Raw genomic sequence first — 20,363 nt, forward strand, 5'->3', positions numbered from 1 at the left:
GCCAGGTCCAGAGAATTATTGTTAATGGGGACAAATTGATTAAGCAGGAGTTGGTTATCTTGCAACAAAGGACAATGATGGAAAATCTGCTGTAGATCTATAAGATACAGTTCGAAGAAGAATAACCTATTTTTATTCTCAAATGAGTCCATGACTTGAGAGCATAATTTTGGGTTAATTGGTAGAAAGATTAAATGAAAACTAAAAAATACTTTTTCTCCATGAAGACTGGGGGACAAGAACTCATGGGCTATAATGGTGGCAAAAGCTGAAACCTTCATTTAAAATATACCTAGATAATCACTTGGGCTGGCCGGTGGTGTAGTGGCATCAACACTGGGCTTTGAGGTCGATGGTCCTGAGTTCAAATCCAGCTGGGTCCCAACCTGGGAGGCAGCAGTATCTGCAGAGAAGAAAGGCCTAGCAAATCAACTAACCTATCTTGCCACAAAAACCCATATGGTCACCATGAGTTGACGGCGATTTGACGGTCCTCAATGGATAATTACTTAATGAACTGCAAACTACATAGTTGTCAGCTCAAGAGCTGAGAAGTGGAAAAAGAACTGAAATCCATTTGGCTGTCATGAACACAGAGGGCCGAATGGCCTTCATTTGTACCATGACTTCCTATGATTCCAGAATTCTATGAACCACTTTTGATGAACTAGTCTAGTCATATACAGCTTAGAGAGATAAAAGTTTGGTCTTCCATTGATGTAGCCACCGGAGATACCCAGTCTAAGCCCTCAGTTTGTTTAAACTGGCCTATCTTACTCTGTAGCATGTGCATCCAACAGAGAACATAGAACAGTATAGCAAAGGAACAGAGCCTTCAGCCGCAATATCTGTGCCAACCATGATGCCATCTTAAACTGTACACCTGGATGTGGAGAGGATGTTTTGTATGGTGGGGGATTCTCGGACCAGAGGCCCCCGTCTCAGAATAATGGGGCATTCCATTTAAAACTGAGTTGAGGGGAAATTACTTCAGGCAGAGGGCGGTGAATCTGTGGAATTTTGTGGAGGCCAAGACATTGTGTATTTTTAAAGTGGAGGTTGATAGATTCTTGATTAGTAAGGGCATCAAAAATTATGGAGGGAAGACAGAGGACTAGGATTGAGAGGGATAATAGATCAGCCAAGATGGAATAGTGAAGCAGGTTTGATGGGCCAAGTGGCCTAAGTCTGCTCCTATGTCTTCTCGTATTTGCTGGAGTTCAGAAGATTGAGAAGTGACTGAATTGAAATAAATAAGACCTTAAGAGGATTTGACAGATTGGTTGAGGAAATCTTGTTGGAATGAAGGCCCACTGTTTATAAATCTTGGTCTGGTCTGGCCTAACCATCTCTTCAGATCAATCAACGTGGTTGCTTTTTAACCACGTTGTCAATTCAAGGACATGTAGAAGAGGACAACAGTTGCAAGGATTGCCAGTGACAATAAAGGTCCTGTGAATTCATTAAATTAGAGATCATGGAATGTTTCTTTAAAGATGCAACAGAACAATACTGAGAAGCAAACAAAAATTCTACAAGTGAACCTACAAGGGAAAATACTACCTTAGATCTAGTCATGTGCAATGAAACAGGTAATATTAGAGATCTTGTAGTCAGGGATCTTCTTGGAAAGAGTGATCATAGTATGATTGAATTTCACATACAGTTGGAAGATGAAATGGTTAGATCAAAAACTAGTGTATTATGCTTGAACAAGGGAGACTACAACGGGATAAGGGAGGAGTTGGCTAATGTGGATTGAGAGCACAGGCTATTTGGTAGGACAGTTGAGAAACAGTGGAATACTTTCAAAGAGATTTTTTATAGTGCTCAACAAAAGTATATTCCAGTCAAAAGTAAGGACAGTAAATGTGCAGAGAGCCAGCCTTGGATAACTAAGGAAATAAAAAGATAGTATCGAATTAAAAGCTCATGTGTACAAAGTCGCAAAGAGTAATGGGAGACTGGAGGATTGGGAAAACTTTAAAAAGCAACAAAGAACAACTAAATAAGAAATAAGGAAAGGGAAGATAGAGTATGAAAGTAAATTAGCACAAAATATAAAAACAGATAGCAGAAGTTTTTATAAATATATAAAGCAGAAGAGGGTGGCTAGTGTCAACGTAGGTCCCTTGGAAGATGAGAAGAGGAAATTGATATTGGGTGATAAGGAAATGGCTGAGGCATTGAGCAACTATTTTGTGTCGGTCTTCGCGGTGGAGGACTCATCTAATAAGAAGGATGTTATGGATGAAATGGGAAGTGAGGACCTTGATAAAATCACTGTCACTAAAGAGATAGTGATGAGCAAACTAGAGGGCCTGAAGGTAGACAAGTCCCCTGGTCCTGATGGGATACATCCCAGGGTGCTGAGGGAATTGGCGGGGTTTATAGTAGACGTGTTGGTAAACATTTATCAAAACTCTCTAGACTCTGGGCAGGTCCCGGTGGATTGGAAGACAGCAAATGGCATGCCATTTTTTAAAAAAGGATGTAGGCAAAAGACGGGCAACTAGAAGCCAGTTAGCTTAATATCTGTAGTCAGGAAAATTCTTGAAGCTGTCATTAAGGAAAAAATAGCGAAACATTTAGAAAGGAGTGGTTCCATTAGACAGATGAAGCATGGATTCAGAAAGGGCAGGTTCTGTTTGACAAACTTACTGGAGTTCTTTGAGGACATAATGAGTGCAGTGGATAGAGGGGAACAGGTGGATGTCATATACTTGGATTTCTAGAAGGCGTTTGATAAGGTGCCGCACAAGAGACTTATAAATAAGATATGGATGCATGGAGTCGGAGGAAGTATTTTGGCATGGATAGTGGATTGGTTAACCAAAAGAAGGCAGAGAGTTGGTATAAATGGGTGTTTCTCTGGTTGGTAGTCAGGGGTGAGTGGGGTGCTGCAGGGATCGGTGCTGGGCCTGCAGCAGTTTACCATTTACATTGATGATTTGGAAAAGGGGACTGAGTGTAGCATAGCAAAATTTGCTAATGACACTAAACTGAGTGGAAAAGAAAATTGTACAGAAGATGTGGAGAGTCTGCAGAGGGATATAGATAGGTTAAGTGAGTGGGCCAAGGTCTGGCAGATGGAAAACAACATTGGTAAATGTGAGATCATCCACTTTGGAAGGAATAATAGAAGAGCAGATTATTATTTAAATGGTGAAAAAATGCAGCATGCTGTTGTGCAGAGGGACTTAGGAGTGCTTGTACATTAGTTGCAAAAAGTTGGCTTGCAGGTACAGCAGGTTATTAAGAAAGCAAACGGAATGTTGGCCTTCATTGCTAGAGGGATTGTATTCAAGAGCAGGGAGGTCATGCTGCAACTATACAGGGTACTGGTGAGGCCGCACCTGGAGTACTGTGTGCAGTTCTGGTCTCCATACTTGAGGAAGGATATATTGGCTTTGGAGGCAGTGCAGAGGAGGTTCACCAGGTTGATTCCAGGGATGAAGGGGTTAACCAATGAGGAGAGATTGAGTCGCCTGGGACTATACTCTCTGGAATTCAGATGAATGAGAGGGGATCTTATAGAAACATACTAAATTTTGAAAGGGATAGATAAGATAGAAGTAGGAAAATTGTTTCCATTGTTAGGTGAGACTAGAACTAGGGGACATTGCCTCAAGATTCAGGGGAAAATATTTAGGATGGAGATGAGGAGAAACTGTTTTTCCCAGAGAGTGGTGAATCTATGGAATTCTCGGCCCAGGGAAGCAGTTGAGGCTTCTTCACCAGATATATTTAAGATACAGTTAGATAGGTGTTTACATAGCAAGGGAATTAAGCATTATGGGGAAAAGGCAGGTAGATGGAGTTGAGTTTACAGACAGATCAGCCATGATCTTATTGAATGGCAGGGCAGGCTCGATGGGCCGATGGCCTACTCCTGCTCCTATTTCTTATGTTTTTATGTAAAAATGAATAGTCCTTCGTTCAGACTATTGGATACTTTTCACAGTGACAATGAGTAGAGGATTCTGCCGTAGTAGGTACAGTATGTATAGATTTTCAGAATACCTTCAATGTGGATGTGTAATCAAGCTGAGAATAGGGACAAGGATTGGATGAACCATAGATATGCTGGCAGTGGCTCTCCCTCCTACTGTTATGGGAGGAATGTGTACGTGTGTATCCATAACCTTATTTTTAATATTTTTGAATGATTAATTGAGGGAGGTTCTATCTTAATTATGCCAGAGTAAAATTGGAAGGAATCCCTCACTGAATATAAAACAGAAAGCAGAGAACTGTGGTTAAGGTTTGCTAGTTATAAACGTAGAATACTGGAGCCATCGATAATCACATTCAAAGCAATGATTCGACTTGGGGTTTTGTGGGTGAAGCTAAATGAAAGAGTATTATTATTAGAAAAGTATGTAGAAAGACTTCTATAAAATTGAGTGGACTTGGAATGTCTTCTCAAGACCTAGAAGGCATAATTAAAAGATAAATCAAATGGACTTTTTATTTGATATTCCTATACTCCAAGCCTAGTATGTGTACAGAATTAAAGTTGAGTCCTCTATCAATGCAGGTAATTGAAAAGGACTAGAAGGATGTATTGATGGGAATTAATGAAATAGGTGCTGGAAAACTTGTGTGGAGTTTTGTTTGGAGACATTTTGTTTGGAAATATTTTGTTGGAGAATTTGTCTGAATGGCTGTATCCTTACAGTGAGCTCAATGTAATACTTTGAAAAGGCTACATCTTTTCATACTATATTGTTTTCATTGAAAAGGTTAAGTATCGTTCAGATGGTGACAAAGCCAAGACCATGTGCCACGTTGATGGAAAAGCCTGGGATATAGAACATGCTCAAAATGTTTCACAGTTGGTTAGCAAGGTAATATGACTTGTGTTTAATTATTATACATATTTTTGTTTAACATTATAATTTCATTGCACATCCATCTCAGATCTGTGACATGACGATTCATCTGCTCGTTCCAGGTGCTATACAAACAAAAATGGGAAGAGTCAAAGGACATGTTCCAATTGCCACCTGATGCACCTGAGCTTGTGCGAGCCGTGAAATTTGCGGAAAATTTCAGCCCGGTAATAGAATCTTAAATTGAGCCGTAGTAATTGAGTGAAATTTGCACTTGTGAACTTTTGCTATTAATTATCTGGTTTTACAACATTATCATTATTATGTGCTGTGTTGTATGACATGGGCGATCATGGTCTTCCATCTGTCTTTCATACCTCCTTCACGCCTTTTTCCTCAACCTTTTCTCTATCCATGACCATGATTGTAGCGATGCACCTCCACCCCGCCACCAAGCAGTCAATATATTAGTTACCATTATGAGAAATAAAAACATTAATGAGGGATTCTATGAGATTCTGTTAGGAATCTGGCTAGGACTCCAAAGAGGTTTGAACCGTGCAAGTTTCTGAGATGGGCTTGTGGAAGTACAGATACTTCATAAACCTGCAAGGCCATGAAAGGTCTGGGGTTATAATGCTAGATGCTATAGGTCTTCTGTTTCTTCTTACACCACTGTCCACTCAAAAATGGCTATCTGGCTTCACCTGATGTCCAGGGATTCAGGCAAAGGTTAGGATCTGGATATCCATCTTTGTGGAGACTAATTGGGGTAGCTGATATACCTTTTCTTTGATTGAAACCCTGGACCTCTCCAGACTTTGCAGTTTGGACAAGGATATATATATTCACACATTACACCGAGACTTATACTTTATACTTCATTGTCGCCAAATATTTAGTACTAGAACGTACAATCATCACAGCGATATTTGAATCTGCACTTCGCACTCCCTGGATTACAAATATTAAATATTAAAAATAGTTAAAATTAGTAAATATTAAAAACTTAAATTATAAATCATAAATAGAAATTAGAAAAATGGAAAGTAAGGTAGTGCAAAAAAACCGAGAGGCAGGTCCAGATATTTGGAGGGTACGGCCAAGATCAGGGTCAGGATCCGTTCAGCAGTCTTATCACAGTTGGAAAGAAGCTGTTCCCAAATCTGGCCGTACGAGTCTTCAAGCTGCTGAACCTTCTCCCGGAGGGAAGGGGGACAAAAAGTCTGTTGACTTGCTCCATTAGGGGTTTACCCGTTGCTCTCAAAATTCAAAGTAAATTTTATTATCAAAATACATATATGTTCCCACAGATTCATTTTCCTGTGGGTATACTCAGCAATCTTTAGAGTAGTAATTAGAACCGGATCAGCTGAAGATCAACCAGAGTGCAGAAGACAAACTGTGCAAATGCAAATATAAATAAATAGTAATAAGTAATGAGAACATGAGATAATGACAGAAAGAATCCTTAAAGTGAGGCAACGCACACAAAATGCTGGTGGAACACAACAGGCCAGGCAGCATCTATAGGAAGAGGGGCAGTTGACGTTTTGGGCCGAGACCCTTCGTCAGGATGAACTGAAAGAAGAGATAGTAAGAGATTTGAAAGAGGGAGAGGGAGGGGGAGATCTGAAATGATAGGAGAAGACACAGGAGGGGGAGGGATGGAGCCAAGAGCTGGAAAGTTGATTGGCTAAAGGGAAACATAGCTGGAGACACGGGGGAAAGAAAGGGGGAGGGGAGCACCAGAGGAAGATGATGGAGAGCAGGAAAGGAGGGATTGCGGGGGGGAAAGAGAGAGAGAAAAAAAGGGGGGAAATAATAAATAAATGAATAAATAAATAAAATAGGGGATGGGGCAAGAAGGGGAGGAGGGGCATTAGCAGAAGTTAGAGAAATCAATGTTCATGCCATCAGGTTGGAGTGATCAAAGTGAGGCCATTGGTTGTAGGAACATTTCAATGATGGAGCCATTGAGTGTGGTTATCCCCTTTTATTCAGCAGCCTGATGGTTGAGGGGTAGTAATTGTTCTTGAACATGGTATTGTGGGTCCTGAGCTCTTGTGTTCCAATCAGGTCACAAACCAATAAGATTTCTGCTGGAGACCAATGTTCACCAATCAGAAATTGAAGACATTCCCAGATAACCTTCTCCCAAGGTCTGTCTGGGGTCTTTCTTGCAATGATGCTAGGAGAACGATGCTAGGAGTGAGATAGAATAATCTCCTTTGTAGGCTGGAATTGTTTTATCTTAACTGCTTCCTAATAATATAATCAAGTCATGTGAAGAAAAAAACAGCATGAATTCTACATTCTTCTCAGTTCAATGTGTTGTGCCATAGTTCAACCTGTTGCAAAATACATTATAAAGATTTCAGACTAAAATGAGGGTATTTTTCTCAGTTCCAGAATTTTGAATATTTTGTGTAAAACAAATATTTGTAACACTAGCAAATATATCACAACTAGTTCTGCCATTTTCTGTGAAACCTCAAACATTTAACTGATGTGATTTTAATTGTTTGATTTTCTCTGGAAGAAATTGTACAAAGAAGACTGGGAAGAGGAAAAGCCTTTCTTCTTCCCTTACACTGACAGTCCAGAGCTGAGACGAGTTGCCAACGCTCAGAAAACACTGAGTGATGTAAGTAATTGGGCAAATGTACTTGGTATTTCAGGTGTAGGCCGTTTCTGTTACACTGATCACAAGTATTGAAATGTGCTTCATTTACAAATACAGTCATTAGTAAAGAAAATTAATGAAAATTAATGAAAATTAATAGCTTCCTACAGTCATTTAGCACATGAAATTTGCAAAGGTTTGCTCTAATGCCACTGAACAAAATATTCAACCACTCGGCCATTTGTTAGGGAATTGTGTTAACAGATTTCTGGTCCACAGGGATGAAATTTGACATGCAGTACAGCAGTACCACACTTAGTAGTGCCCCGCAGAGCATGGCTTTCTGAAAGCGCTCTTTGCTCTCCTATCTGAAGCTGCAGAGCTATGTACCCAGCTGTGCTTAAAAAAGAGATGTTAGCACACTGCTGCATCAGGAACCTGGTATGAATGCTTCTGTGCCAGACCCCTTGTGCTAACCACTGCCCTCAATTTATCATTATCTTTTACTAATTGAATGTTTTTTTCCTGCCTAGAACCAATACAAGAAAGGACACAGCGATCGAATGTCAAAGTACACTCCGCTGGCAGACCCACCAGATGTAGAACTCGCCAAAAAGGTTTTCAATCAACGCAGTGATGTGAGTAGCAGCACCAGCATCCAGTGCTTTCATTCTTATTTCCTCTTGAAGGCGGGTAAATGCTTGAAGTCACTTCACCAGAGGCACAGCCCGTCAAAACAGCGGATATTATGCAGAAAGGGTGTCAGGATGGGGCGGGGCTGAATTATATTTAAAGGGTAGGGTTTTCAGAAGGGATTTTAGGGAGAAGGAGAGTGGAGGGTGGAATTTTAGGGAGTGACCTAAGTGGACATCAGTGTTGTGGATGAAAGTTATACAGCACACAATATTGCAAGAGTTGTAGAAACGTAGTTCTCTAGTACTGGTGATCGGCATAGGGCCACTATTGCCAAGCCATCATCATTATGTGCCATGTCGTATGACGTGGATGATCATGGTCTATTGACCATGATTGTTCTTGGCAAATTTTTCTGCAGAAGTGGTTTGCCATTGCCACCTTCTGGGCAGTGTCTTTACAAGATGGGCGACCCCGGCCATTATGGATTGTCTTCAGAGATTCTCTGCCTGGTGTCAGTGGTCGCATAACTAGGACCTCAGAGGTTCAAAGGTTCATTTTATTATCAATATATGCATGTACATTACAACTCTGATACTTAAGAGTTGTAATAAACACCAGCTGCTCACCCAGCACCTGCTCCCGTAGCTTCATGCGATCCCGATCAGGTGCTACACCTTGCCCAAGGGTGACCTGCAGGCTAGTGGACTGAAGGAGTGCCTTACACCCTCTTTGGTAGAGACACCCTGCCACCCTGTTGCCAAGTACAATATAACATAGGATCGCTTTGAAAATGCTGTGAGGAAAATTACACCGATAGTCACTTCAGTGTCTTTTACGTTAATTATATTGTGAGCATTCAATAATAAGAAGGGTGCAAATTGATCACTCTTTGCATTTAATTAACATTCAACTTGCCTCTAGTAACACACACAAAATGCTGAAGGAGATCAGCAGGTCGAGCACCATCACTGGAGACCGTGGAGCCCTGATGAAGGATCTCAGCCCGAAATGTTGGGTCTTTATTCCCCTCTGTAAACGCTACCTGACCTGCTGAGTATTTATCTTTTGTGTGTGTTACTCTGCATTTCCATCATCTGCAGAATCTCTTGTGCTCATCTGGTCTCTGAAGTTTTAGCTTCTGTTAGGGATATTACAATGCTATTGCTGAAAATCTGGAAAAAAAACACAAAATGCTGTAGATACTCAGCAGGTCTGGTCACATCTCTCACCAAATGAACAACAGCGGTGATTTTGATTCACATTAAATCTTACTTTTACAACTGAATTTATAGTTATTGAAAAATGCTTTCATGATACCTTGCAGCAAAATTAACTGATGCTTTCAAAATATATCAAATTAATATAATATTCCATTTTCTTACAGCTTAAATATCATGAAGACTACAATAAAAATAAAGGCAAATGGAGCCAGACACCTTGCTATGATGTTGCGGTTGCACGCATGAATTCCGAAAATTTGAGTACAGTAAGTGTCCTTGTCAAAACTGCCCAGAAATTTAAAATTATAAGTGTCAGATTCAACCATGCAGCTGACTTTGGATGACACAAAGTTAGTAATGCTACAAAAAATCTTAACTAAACAGCTCAAGCAACTCGTTTGTGAACTGCTTACCCTTGCTGGAAAGTGAAGACTTACAGTTTGCAATTAAAGACAGGATTGGTTTAACTATAGATTAGGTCTTGACCTTGTGGGACAACAAAGAGATGGTAATAAGTTAAAAAGCAATTTTATTTCCGTATTCAGGTTCATTATTTTTCTTTAAGTCCAAATTTAAATGAACGTCTGTTGACGTTTATTTCATAGAATTACCCAGGCCATATTTGCAGGCGTGCTGAGGTGGGCAATGTGGGTGTGGGGGGGGGGGGGGTGGCAGGGAGGTGTTTATGAGGGGTAGGTTCAGTAGGTACACCACAAGATAATAATCAAGCCAGCTGGATGTGACAGTGAGCTCAAAATGGTGCGTTGGAATGAAAAGAGAATCAGAACTGGTCTAGTTTTGACCATTGATCATCTGATCTCACACTGATCTCACACACCCAGTTCCTGTCTAGGTGTTTGTAGAGGGACAGTACTATCTGTGTATATCTAACACCCTGTTGTACCTTTGGACATTCATGGGGCCAAGAGGAAAGACCTATAGAGCAGGAGTAGGTAGCCAACGTTCAGAGCATTTTATGAACATGATGTGCCACATGCAGTGTCCTCCTTTGAAGTTTCACTTGGAATACTTTACCAGGTGTTGCCCAGAGATGCCAGGTGGTTGTCAAGGTCAAATTCAAAGTAAATTTATTATCAAAGTACCTGTATGTGACTATATACTACTTGAGATTCATTTGCTTGCAGGCAGATTCAGAATCAGAATCAGGTTTAATATCGCTGACATATATTGTGAAATGTGTTGTTTTGCGACAGCAGTACATTCCAATATATAACAATAAAAATCATTAAATGAAAGAGAATATTGGTAGCTGCTTGTTTATAGGGTTGTTCACAGAGCCTGGAGGTTAGGTCACAAACACATCAACAGTGTATTGATTTTGCTGAGTGCTCTCACTTAAGCTGGTCCGGCTCGTTGTTCTGATTGGTTGGCTGTTGTGCTGTCCACTAGTCTCTGCTGTGTCCTAGCCGACCAGATTGCTGAGTGATCCCCGCTGGCCCATATCCCTGAGTATCGCTGGTTGTTAGCGTTGGTTTCTCGGGTATCTGTGGCTCACCCCTCCGTCCCGATCCTGCAGGTGCCTAGGGTCATAAGTTGTGTCCAGTATATGTTTGTTAATAGAGTCTTCCACTGAGAACAAGCCTCTCCTCATTTCTTGTTTTGTGCTCCTGCCAGGAGTTTTGTAGTTTCCCAGAGGAACTTGTGCTCTTCTGGGTCTTCACATATTGAGAAACTGGTTTGTCTGGGTAACTATAAAAATCCTGGCAGAAGCAACTCCGAAGGAAGTTTAATATTGACTTCCATTAACTTTAAGGCAAACAAAACCAGCGTTAAGTCCACATAATTAAATAAGTTTTGAACTGACAATTCTTTCTGGGTATCTCCCTCTGATACCAGTAGTGTAGCAGTTATTGTGCCAATGGTTCGGGTTTAAATCCTGCTGCTTTCTGTAAGGAGTTTGTACGTTCTCCCTGTGACTGCATTCCAAAGACGTACAGGTTAGGGTTAGTAAGTTGTGGGCATGCTACATTGGCACTGGAAGCATGCTGAGACTTCAGCACGTCCTTAGTCTGTGCTGGTTGTTGACACAAACAAAGCATTTCACTGTATGTTCTGATGCTTCAGTGTACGTGTGACAGATAAAACTCATCTTTAAGTGTATCTTTAATCTGAATCATTTCCAAAGGTGTTATGTTTTGTAACTTCAAAACATTAAACTAATTTAAAGGAAGCCACGGGAGTCCAAAATGTAGGTCTAACTTCGTGTTTACTTTAAGCGAGGTGTGCACGTATCACGTGACAGTATGATGATGTATGCAATTCACATATTTATACATATAATCTGTAATGAATTATTTAGATGAACAAGAATGCTTAATCATTACATATATACAAGATTACTCAAATATTACTGAAATGTAAAATACACAACAAGATTAGGATGAAATGCTTGGATTTATATCTAAAACACCACAAGCTTTGGATGTGGTTTGATGATATCAATCATGAGTACTCGGAAGATGATGAAGTAACTAAACAATGGATTTGTATGTGTGTTTTTTACTTCCTATTCATCCAGAAACTGTATAGTGCTGGCTATGAGGAAATGAAAGACCAAATTTGCTTCATGCAGACTGAAACTCCGGAATATGAGGCCAATAAGCGTGCTGGAAATGCTGCCAGCGCAGTAAGTAATTCAGACTTACTTCCATTTCTTATTTTCTATTTTAAACTGACTATCACCTCTATTTAAAAACAAAGAGAAGAAATAACACAATCAAATAATACCAATAGCATTGCATTTATAAGTAACCAAAATCTTGATTCTTGAACTTATCTGTAATGGCAATTCTGTAGTTAATTTTCCAGGTTTAAAATAGCATTCCAGCAAATATGTATAGTTAGGCATGAAAAAATCTTGCATCTATGATTTACTGCTCCACTGCAAAGTCTCTTTGAGGTATGTGAAGAAGTTTAAATCTTCTCTTCCATGGGAGTTCACTAAGATCCTCTCTCACTGCTCCCCCTCTATGATCTCTGCTGCCCTCAGACTCTTCACCTACCCACCAGACTTCACCTGTCACCTTCTAGTTTGTCCTCCTCCCCTCTCCCCACTCTTTTATTCTAGTGTCTTCCTCCTTCCTTTCCAGTCCTGAAGAAGCTTGTTGGACTGAAGCATCGACTGTTTACTCATTTCCATCTATGCTGTCTGACCTGCTGAGTTCCTCCTGCATTTTGAGTGTTTCCTTTGGAGCTCCAGCATCTGCAGAGCCTCTTGTGTTTATGAAAAAAAAATTGTCCCAAGCAAGATTAAGTTTTATCTGTTAAAGAGAATCCATGTTGTGGTCTTTCCATGACCATCATTGTTCTTGTTAAATTTTTCTACTGAAGTGATTTGCCATTGCCTTCTTCTGGGCAGTGTCTTTACAAGATGGGTGACCCCAGCCATGATCAATACTCTTCAGAGATTTTCTGCCTGGCATCAGTGGTCACATAACCAGGACTTGTGATATGTACTGGTTACTCATACGACAATCCACCACCTGCTCCCATGGCTTCACATGACCCTGATCGAGGGGGTGGGGGGGGGGGTAAGCAGGCACTACACCTGGCCCAAGGGTGCTACACCCTGCAGGCTGGTGAAGGGAAGAAGTGGTAGAGATGGTTCCCCACCCCACCGCAGCACCAGAGCACTGAAATAGGGCATTCACTCCAACTAGTCTGTGCCTAACTGTCTTTTCTGCCTAGTTCCCATCAATCCGCCCTCCATACCCATTCCATCCATGCACTTATCCAAACTGACTGTACTTACAGTTATTTATTGCTTTTATATGTAAAGTTCTGGCAGCAGGAAGCTTGACGCAGGTGTGAGTGTCAGTCTCCATCAGGAAAGTGGCAATGCTGCACCAGATGTTGCACACTAGGCAACATGCCATCTCTGAAATTAATTCCAGGCTGCATCCTGGTAAACCCCCTCTGCACCACCTCCAAAACCTCCATATCCTTCCTATAGTGGGGTGACCAGAACTGTATTTCTTGGAATGTGGATAATATTATCTACGTCATATTCTTTGTGCTCTTCCCCCAAAATCTTGCATAATTTAAAAAACTTCTATTAGGTCACCCTCAGCCTTTCACAAGAGCAGAGCAAAATCAATAACAGAAGCAGAGAGGTGTCCTGCAGCCTGATTTCAATCTCAGAGATGGGCAAGTAGCGTCGAGTGTAATAGATGGTGCCACCTCCCATGCTATACTAGTCATGCTCTATATTTAATCCCAATAGTACTTTGTGGCAGTAACTCTTTATCTCTTGATTCCCTACCACTCAAAAATCTATCAGTCTCTGTCTGGATGACTGGATTTCCTCAGCTCTTTGGGGTAGAGATTTCCATTGATTGGTAAATTCCACTCTGTTCATTCATTGCTGTGACTCTGGAGTTCCCTACCCTCTGAAATGTCTCATCTCAGTTCCAGATAGCTCAGTTGTAATGTTGTGATGATAACTCCTGGTGTTCCCTGACCCCTGATAGGGGAAACATCAACCCTACATTGACTTTGAGAATCCCCACAAATATTTAGCTTCAGTGAGGTCAGTTCTTACTTTTATAAATTTCAGGGACTATAGGCCCAGTGTGCTTAATGTCTCTTCCTGAGGCAATCCTCTTCCCAGGGATCAATCAGTTTAACTTTGTTACACTCCAACTAGTGCAAGGTAAATTCTTTAGGGAGGGACACCAGACCTGTACTTAATATTCCAGGCACAGTCCTAGGTTATGACAGTAGGTCATCTTTTCCCTTCTACTGAAATCCCCTTGCAATAAAGTTCAACCTACTATTTGACTTATTTCTTAAGCACTTCCTGAACCTGCACAGCCTGCTGAAGCTGACCGTTAATGGCTAGGGAGGTGGTTCTGCAACACTCCATGGAGAGCGAGGGGTATGACGAGGCACAGAAGATGTCATGGTCATCTACTGCAATGAAGAAGGACCCCGGTTTGTGTTGCCTGGTTGTACCACTGGATATGGACTTCTGAGGTTGAGAGAGTGGAACTGATCCAGTGCAAAGGCTTTTTCACTTTAAAAGCTCCCGTGCACGGGTTTTTTGTCATCGTCGGGCATGACGGACAACCACCGATATACTGAACCTGATGGCTAACTTTCAATGAGTTGTGCAAAGGACATCTCAGGACCCCGAGAAAACTAATTTTTCATTAATTTACTCAACTCTTTTCTACCTGGAATGATTTCTTTTCATATCATTTTCCATCTGCCGCGTCCTCAGCCATTCGCTCAGCCAGTCAATATCCCTGAAACAATCTCATTGTTCAGACACCCCGCGCTACCTGCTTTTTATTATCAGCAAACTTCATTACATAACATTTCAGGAGAAAAGAGACTCTGTCTGTTCAAGCCTTTTTGATGTTGTGTTTTTTTTTGCATTTCCTCAGGTTAAATATAAGAAGAACTATGAGAAGACCAAACATCAAACAGATTACAACACACTACCTGCTACTGAAAATCCACTCCTGCAGCAGTACAAGCTCGCTGGGAGATCAGCAAGTGATGTGAGTAACAATGTTGTTTACATATCATCTTGTATGTAATGAATAAACATGGTTAATTGGGTGGAAGAAAATGAGTTAAAATCAAGAATAAATGAATCGATAGAAAGCCAGGGCCAGGATGTACATGGGTAAGAGGATGACTTCAAAAATCACTCCTTGGAGGAATCCAAAGATAACAGTATGGCAATAAAATTTCTAGAATAAAAGAGCAAGGATATAATGCTGAGGCTTTATAAGGTATTAGTCAGACTGCACGGAGTATTAGGTACCTTTTCTAAGAAAAGACATGGCTGCATTGGAGAGGGTCCAGAGGAGGTACAAGAGAATAGTTCCAGGAATGGAAGGGTTAATGTATGAGTACTGGTTGATGGCTCCAGGCCTGTATTTGGTGGTGTTTAGAAGAATGGGGTGGCGGGGGGGGGGGGGGAGTCTCATTGGAACCTATCAAATATAGCAAAGTCTGGATAGAGGGAAGATATTTCCTGTAGAGGGTGAGTCTAGGACCAAACGTTACAGTCTCAGAATGGAGGGATATCCATTTAGAACAGAAAGGAGAAAGAATTCCTTTCGCCAGAGGGTAGTGAATCTGTGGAATTCATTGCAAAAAGTGGCTGTGGAGGTCGTTATTGAATATATTTAAAGTGGAGGTTGATAGGTTCATGATTAGTCAGGGCATCAAAGTTTACAGTGAGAAGGCAGGAGAATGGGGTTGAGAGGGATAATAAATCAGCCATGATTTAATGGCAGAGCGAACTCGATGGGACGAATGTCCTAATTCTGCTCCTCTGTTGTATGATCTTAGGAGCAGAATTAAGCCATTCAGCCCATCGAGTCTGCTCTGCCAGTCCATCATGGCTGATTTATTATCCCTCTCAACCCCATTCTCCTGCCTTCTTACCATAACCTTTGATACCCTGACTGATCAAAAATCTATCCCCTTCCACTTTAAATCTATCCAATGACTAGGCCTCCATATCACTGGAGATACAAAAGCAAAATATTGCTTATGTAAGAAGTGCAAAATAATGTGGTGTTTTAAAGTGGGATCTGTAGAGAATAAAAATTATACTTTTAGTTCTGTCTGGAAATGTAGAGGAAGCTGGGGATTAAGTAATGCCACTGAACATAAATATCAAAAATCAATTTACTTCTCTGTTTTGGAGATGTCATTGTATGACTTGCTTATTGCAGTGGGAGTTGGTGACTCACCAGCACAATTCTGAAGGAAACGTTGTTCCCAAGAGAATTTTCTTGGAGCCCTTCGGCCCTTCCTCTTTTGGCTTCCCTTGTTAAAGTGATCTTTTCTTCCTCTTGCCGAAGGGTTTTGGCTGGAAGCGTCAACTGTGCTCTTTTCCTAGATGCCGCCTGGCCTGCTGAGTTCCTCCAGCATTTTGTGCCTGTTGCGCAGATTTCCAGCATCTGCAGATTTTCTCTTGTTTCCTTCCTCCCGCTTCTTTTAGTATTGAGGAGAACCAGAAATAAAGTGGCTGCTACAAAACTAAGCTGAAAAAAAGTAATTGAGATTCTGGCAATGTCACAGCACAGTCTCATTATAGTACAAGAAGCTCAGCTGCAAGATGGTCACTAACAAATCTGTAAATAATTGATAATCTCTTTAATTATCTCATTTGCAAGGCCACTGTTCAGACCTGATTTCTCATGTTGTGTATTAAGTTAATACACCTATCCCTCTGCAGCATCAAAAGAACACTGCACTAATTTAACATGGGTATTATGTGTGCTTCATCATCTTGTCTGACTTGCACTGAACGGCACAGTTCTGTCAGGAGGCTTGACCCAAATGCAGAGCAGTGGAGACGATTTAGCGGTGAGTGATTGCTTTAATGATTAACTGCAGAATAACAAGCCACAAGGATTCACAAAACAAGAGAGAACAGATACTAAATAGAGCAGGCAACAAGGACACTGAAGGCTTGGAGCAAGTGGTTGAGGCTGACTGGTTTGATGGATGAACAAGTGCTGTGGATGAGATCACAAACAGGAGAAAATCTGCAGATGCTGGAAATCTGAGCAAAATACTCAAAATGCTGGAGGAACTCGGCAAGCCAGGCAGAATCCTTAGGAAGGAAAAGTACAGTTGAAGTTTCAGGCTGAAACACTTCAGCAGGACTGTTCAATGCAGTCTTCAATGAGTCCTGCTGAGGGATTTCGGCCCGGAACGTCGATTGACTGGAGCCCTATCCGGGGGTGGTGGGGGTGGGGGAGTCTCGTACTCTCAGTCACTTCACACCACAGAAACTGGCATAAGCATAGGCCTGTTGAGCCTATAACAGCTTCTCACTGTCTTAACAGGGATTGAGTTATATGATGTAAAATTTGTTGCTTGCAGCAGCATTACAGTAGAAACACATAAAAATGATGCTAAATTGCAAAATAACAGAAAAGCATAAAAAGGAACAGCAAGATAGTGTTCAAAAATCTGATAGCGGAGAGGAAGAAGCTGCTTCTCCTCCTGATGTAACAAGATGAAGGCATGACCCAGATTGCCAGGGTCCATAGTGTTGGATCCCGCCTTCTTGAGGCAGGATTTCAAAGAAAAAGTTGGAGGTGAACCACAGAGAGGCAATTTACATTATACAGGACTAGACATTCAATAAATGACTTCTGTTGAAATTGCCTGTCACTGTGTCATTTTCTTTCAGAAACTGTACAAAGAGGGTTATGATAAAGCTATCAGGACAAGCATCAATTATTGTGAAACTCCAAAGTTCAAAACAGACAAAGTTTTGAAGCACTTCAGTGATGTAAGTCCCAGTGTTATTTAGCAATTTTGAATTCAAATCTAACCTCTTGAAGTGGACTGACATCGACAGGATGAATCTTTCCATTCTTAGGTAAAATATAAACAGAAGTACGATGAAGAAGTTAAGGGTCATTATCTTGGCAGCCATGAGGATCCACACATGCTTCATTGTTTGAAGGTTGAAGCAATGAAAAGTGATGTAAGTAAACAGAAATTAGGCCCACAACAACTGGCACATTTTAATGTTATGCTCTTGTTACTTCTGAATTATAATAATGTCACATTTCTCTTTAAGAAAAATTATAAGGCAGATTATGAACTGGATAAAACAAGCTGTTACTTCCCTCAAACTCTTACCCCAGAGTATGAAGCTATGAAGAACAGTTATAAATGTAAAGATGTAAGTGTCTGAAATATTTTCTATTACTAATATCTTTATTTAGCAAATTAACCAAGAATTCTAATTATCAATATTTTCAGTTATTCATTCATGGAATGTGGGCCTGCATTTTTTGCCCATCCTAATTTCTCTGAGTGGATATATTTTCTGATATGCTATTTGTCATGCTTCTTGTCATGCTTGTCATATATTCAAAAATGTCAGGTGTATTTTCGGACTCTTGTACCTCCTTGATGGTAGTAATAAGAAGAGGGTGACAGGGGTTCTTAATGATGGATGTTGTCTTTTTGAAGCATCATTTCTGAAGATGTCCTTGATGCTGGGTAGGCCAGTACACATGGTAGAAATGGCTGAGTTTGCAACCCTCTACAACTATTTCTGATTCTGTGCAGAGGCCCTGCCATGCTAGAAGATGATGAAACCAGTTAGAATGCTTTCCACAGTACAGAAATTTAGAAGAAGAGACCATTTCAACTCAATGTGTCTGTGATCCAATCAATTCTCAAATCACTAACAGGTTTCTGTCATTTTCCAGTGTTGAAGAAGTTGTCCATATTTAAATCTATGAATGAGGAGGTAATGATGGTTCAACATGTGTTTGTTCCCAAAATATGCAAGTAACATTTGTTTAATCTGATTGAATTGCAGCCAGTTTATAAAATGCATCCTGATAAAATCAAGTTCACTCAAGTGGTTGATAGTCCAGTGATGGTGCAAGCCCAGATCAATGCCAAACAGCTGAGTGATGTAAGTATCTGCAAACTCTCTCGCATATTATTGTTACTCTTGGGTTTAGCCTTTTGGTTTTTCAAGCTCCATTTGGAAAGTACTGCAGGTACTAATTTCGGATCTACAGTTAAGGATTTTATTCAAACACAGCTATGAATTGTAATCTCAAAACAGGAACGTGTATGGCTTCCCAATGGTTAGCTGATAAAAGTCAAACCCATAGTCTCCATATGTATTTATGAACATAGAATATTACAGTACAGAACAAGCCATTTGACCCACAATGTTGTGCTGATACACTCTAAGATTAATCTAACCCTTTACTCACATATAACCCTCCATTTTTTGAAATACATTTTACCTATATTTATTTGAGTTTCATTCATATATCTTTCACTTTTATTTTACACACAGAACAAAGATGGAACCTACTGAATGTAAAAAACTTTACTTCTATTTAACCAAATCTACCCTGTTGCAAACGTATATAAAATATACCCCGCACATGCCAGAAGTCTGAAATATATCTAGAAAATGCCAGAATTATCCAACAAATCAAGCAGCATTAGCAGAATGAGAAACAGAGTCAATATTTCAAATTGTTTACTTGACGAAATGTCATTACCATAAACTCCATGGACATTGCTGAGTATTTCTACACTTCCTTTTCTTTTAATATTGTAAATATGTAACATATGACATTTTTGATGTCAGGTTACAATGTGATCTCCATATTCAGTGCCTTCCTCATCTTGGCTGTTGGAGTTTTGTTGAAAGTTATACTGTACTTTTTGGAGTACTGTAGTTTCCTATTGTTGATTTCGGTTGTACTCTCTTACAGCTGAATTACAAAGCAGACCATGAGAAAGAAAAGTTCAAGTGTACCATTCCCCATGACGATCCTTTCTTCATCCAGTCCAGAGTCAATGCATACAATCTAAGCGATGTAAGCAGATACTGTGCTCTTCAATCATATCTATTTCTGTGTAAGAATATTGTAAACAAAAGCTGCCTTCATAATCTCTGTGTTGTAATGGAAGGATTTTTGTCTGATTTGGGCTTGATGTCAAAACTCTTCACAGTTTTATAAAATTGCAATGTGAAGGGTGGGAAGGAAAGAGATAGGAATTATATGGTTTTCTGCTTTTCATATATACTTTTGAACAGCATTTATTTATTTGGATAATCTTCACCTTCACTCTCTTCAACCAGATTTGGCCAATTCAACAATAGACAGCGATCTGTTATCCCCCAGGTGACACAGATGCAAATTTAGGTAGCATGTTAGTGTAGTGGTTAGCACAATGCTTTACAATACCAGCGATCCGGGTTCAGTACTCCCTGCTGCCTGTAAGGAGTTTGTAAGTTCTCCCTGTGACCATGTGAGTTTCCTCCGGGTGCTGTAGTTTCCTCCCACAGTCCAAAGACATACCAGTTGGTAGGTTAATTGATTGTGGTAAATTGTCCTGTGATTAGGCTCGGATTAAAGTGGGAGTTGCTGGCCAGCATGGCTTGAAGGGCCTGAAGGGCCTATTCCACACTCTATCTAAATGTCAAAGGGTCATTGATTGCAAGTGCGGCAGGGGAGTTTTTAGTAAACTGAAAGAAACAAGACAAAGATGGTAGAG

At 40.5% G+C, this 20,363-nt stretch overlaps 1 protein-coding gene across 6 annotated transcripts in view; it reads left to right on the top strand.

Annotated features, from left to right (window-relative positions):
• Window positions 1–20,363, top strand: part of neb (nebulin) — a 365,351-nt gene that overhangs the window by 36,876 nt on the left and 308,112 nt on the right. For all 6 annotated transcript variants that reach the window (XM_063048565.1, XM_063048566.1, XM_063048567.1 and 3 more), the window contains exons 11-22: window positions 4,746–4,850; window positions 4,958–5,062; window positions 7,378–7,482; window positions 7,995–8,099; window positions 9,482–9,583; window positions 11,857–11,964; window positions 14,726–14,842; window positions 17,506–17,607; window positions 17,698–17,805; window positions 17,902–18,006; window positions 18,655–18,753; window positions 19,577–19,681. In XM_063048565.1, the coding sequence (XP_062904635.1) occupies window positions 4,746–4,850; window positions 4,958–5,062; window positions 7,378–7,482; window positions 7,995–8,099; window positions 9,482–9,583; window positions 11,857–11,964; window positions 14,726–14,842; window positions 17,506–17,607; window positions 17,698–17,805; window positions 17,902–18,006; window positions 18,655–18,753; window positions 19,577–19,681 (1,266 nt within the window). The remainder of the gene's footprint in view (window positions 1–4,745; window positions 4,851–4,957; window positions 5,063–7,377; window positions 7,483–7,994; window positions 8,100–9,481; window positions 9,584–11,856; window positions 11,965–14,725; window positions 14,843–17,505; window positions 17,608–17,697; window positions 17,806–17,901; window positions 18,007–18,654; window positions 18,754–19,576; window positions 19,682–20,363) is intronic.

Source organism: Mobula hypostoma, chromosome 5 (genome assembly GCF_963921235.1).
Source record: "Mobula hypostoma chromosome 5, sMobHyp1.1, whole genome shotgun sequence".
In the NCBI taxonomy this organism is placed as follows: Eukaryota; Metazoa; Chordata; class Chondrichthyes; order Myliobatiformes; family Myliobatidae; genus Mobula; species Mobula hypostoma.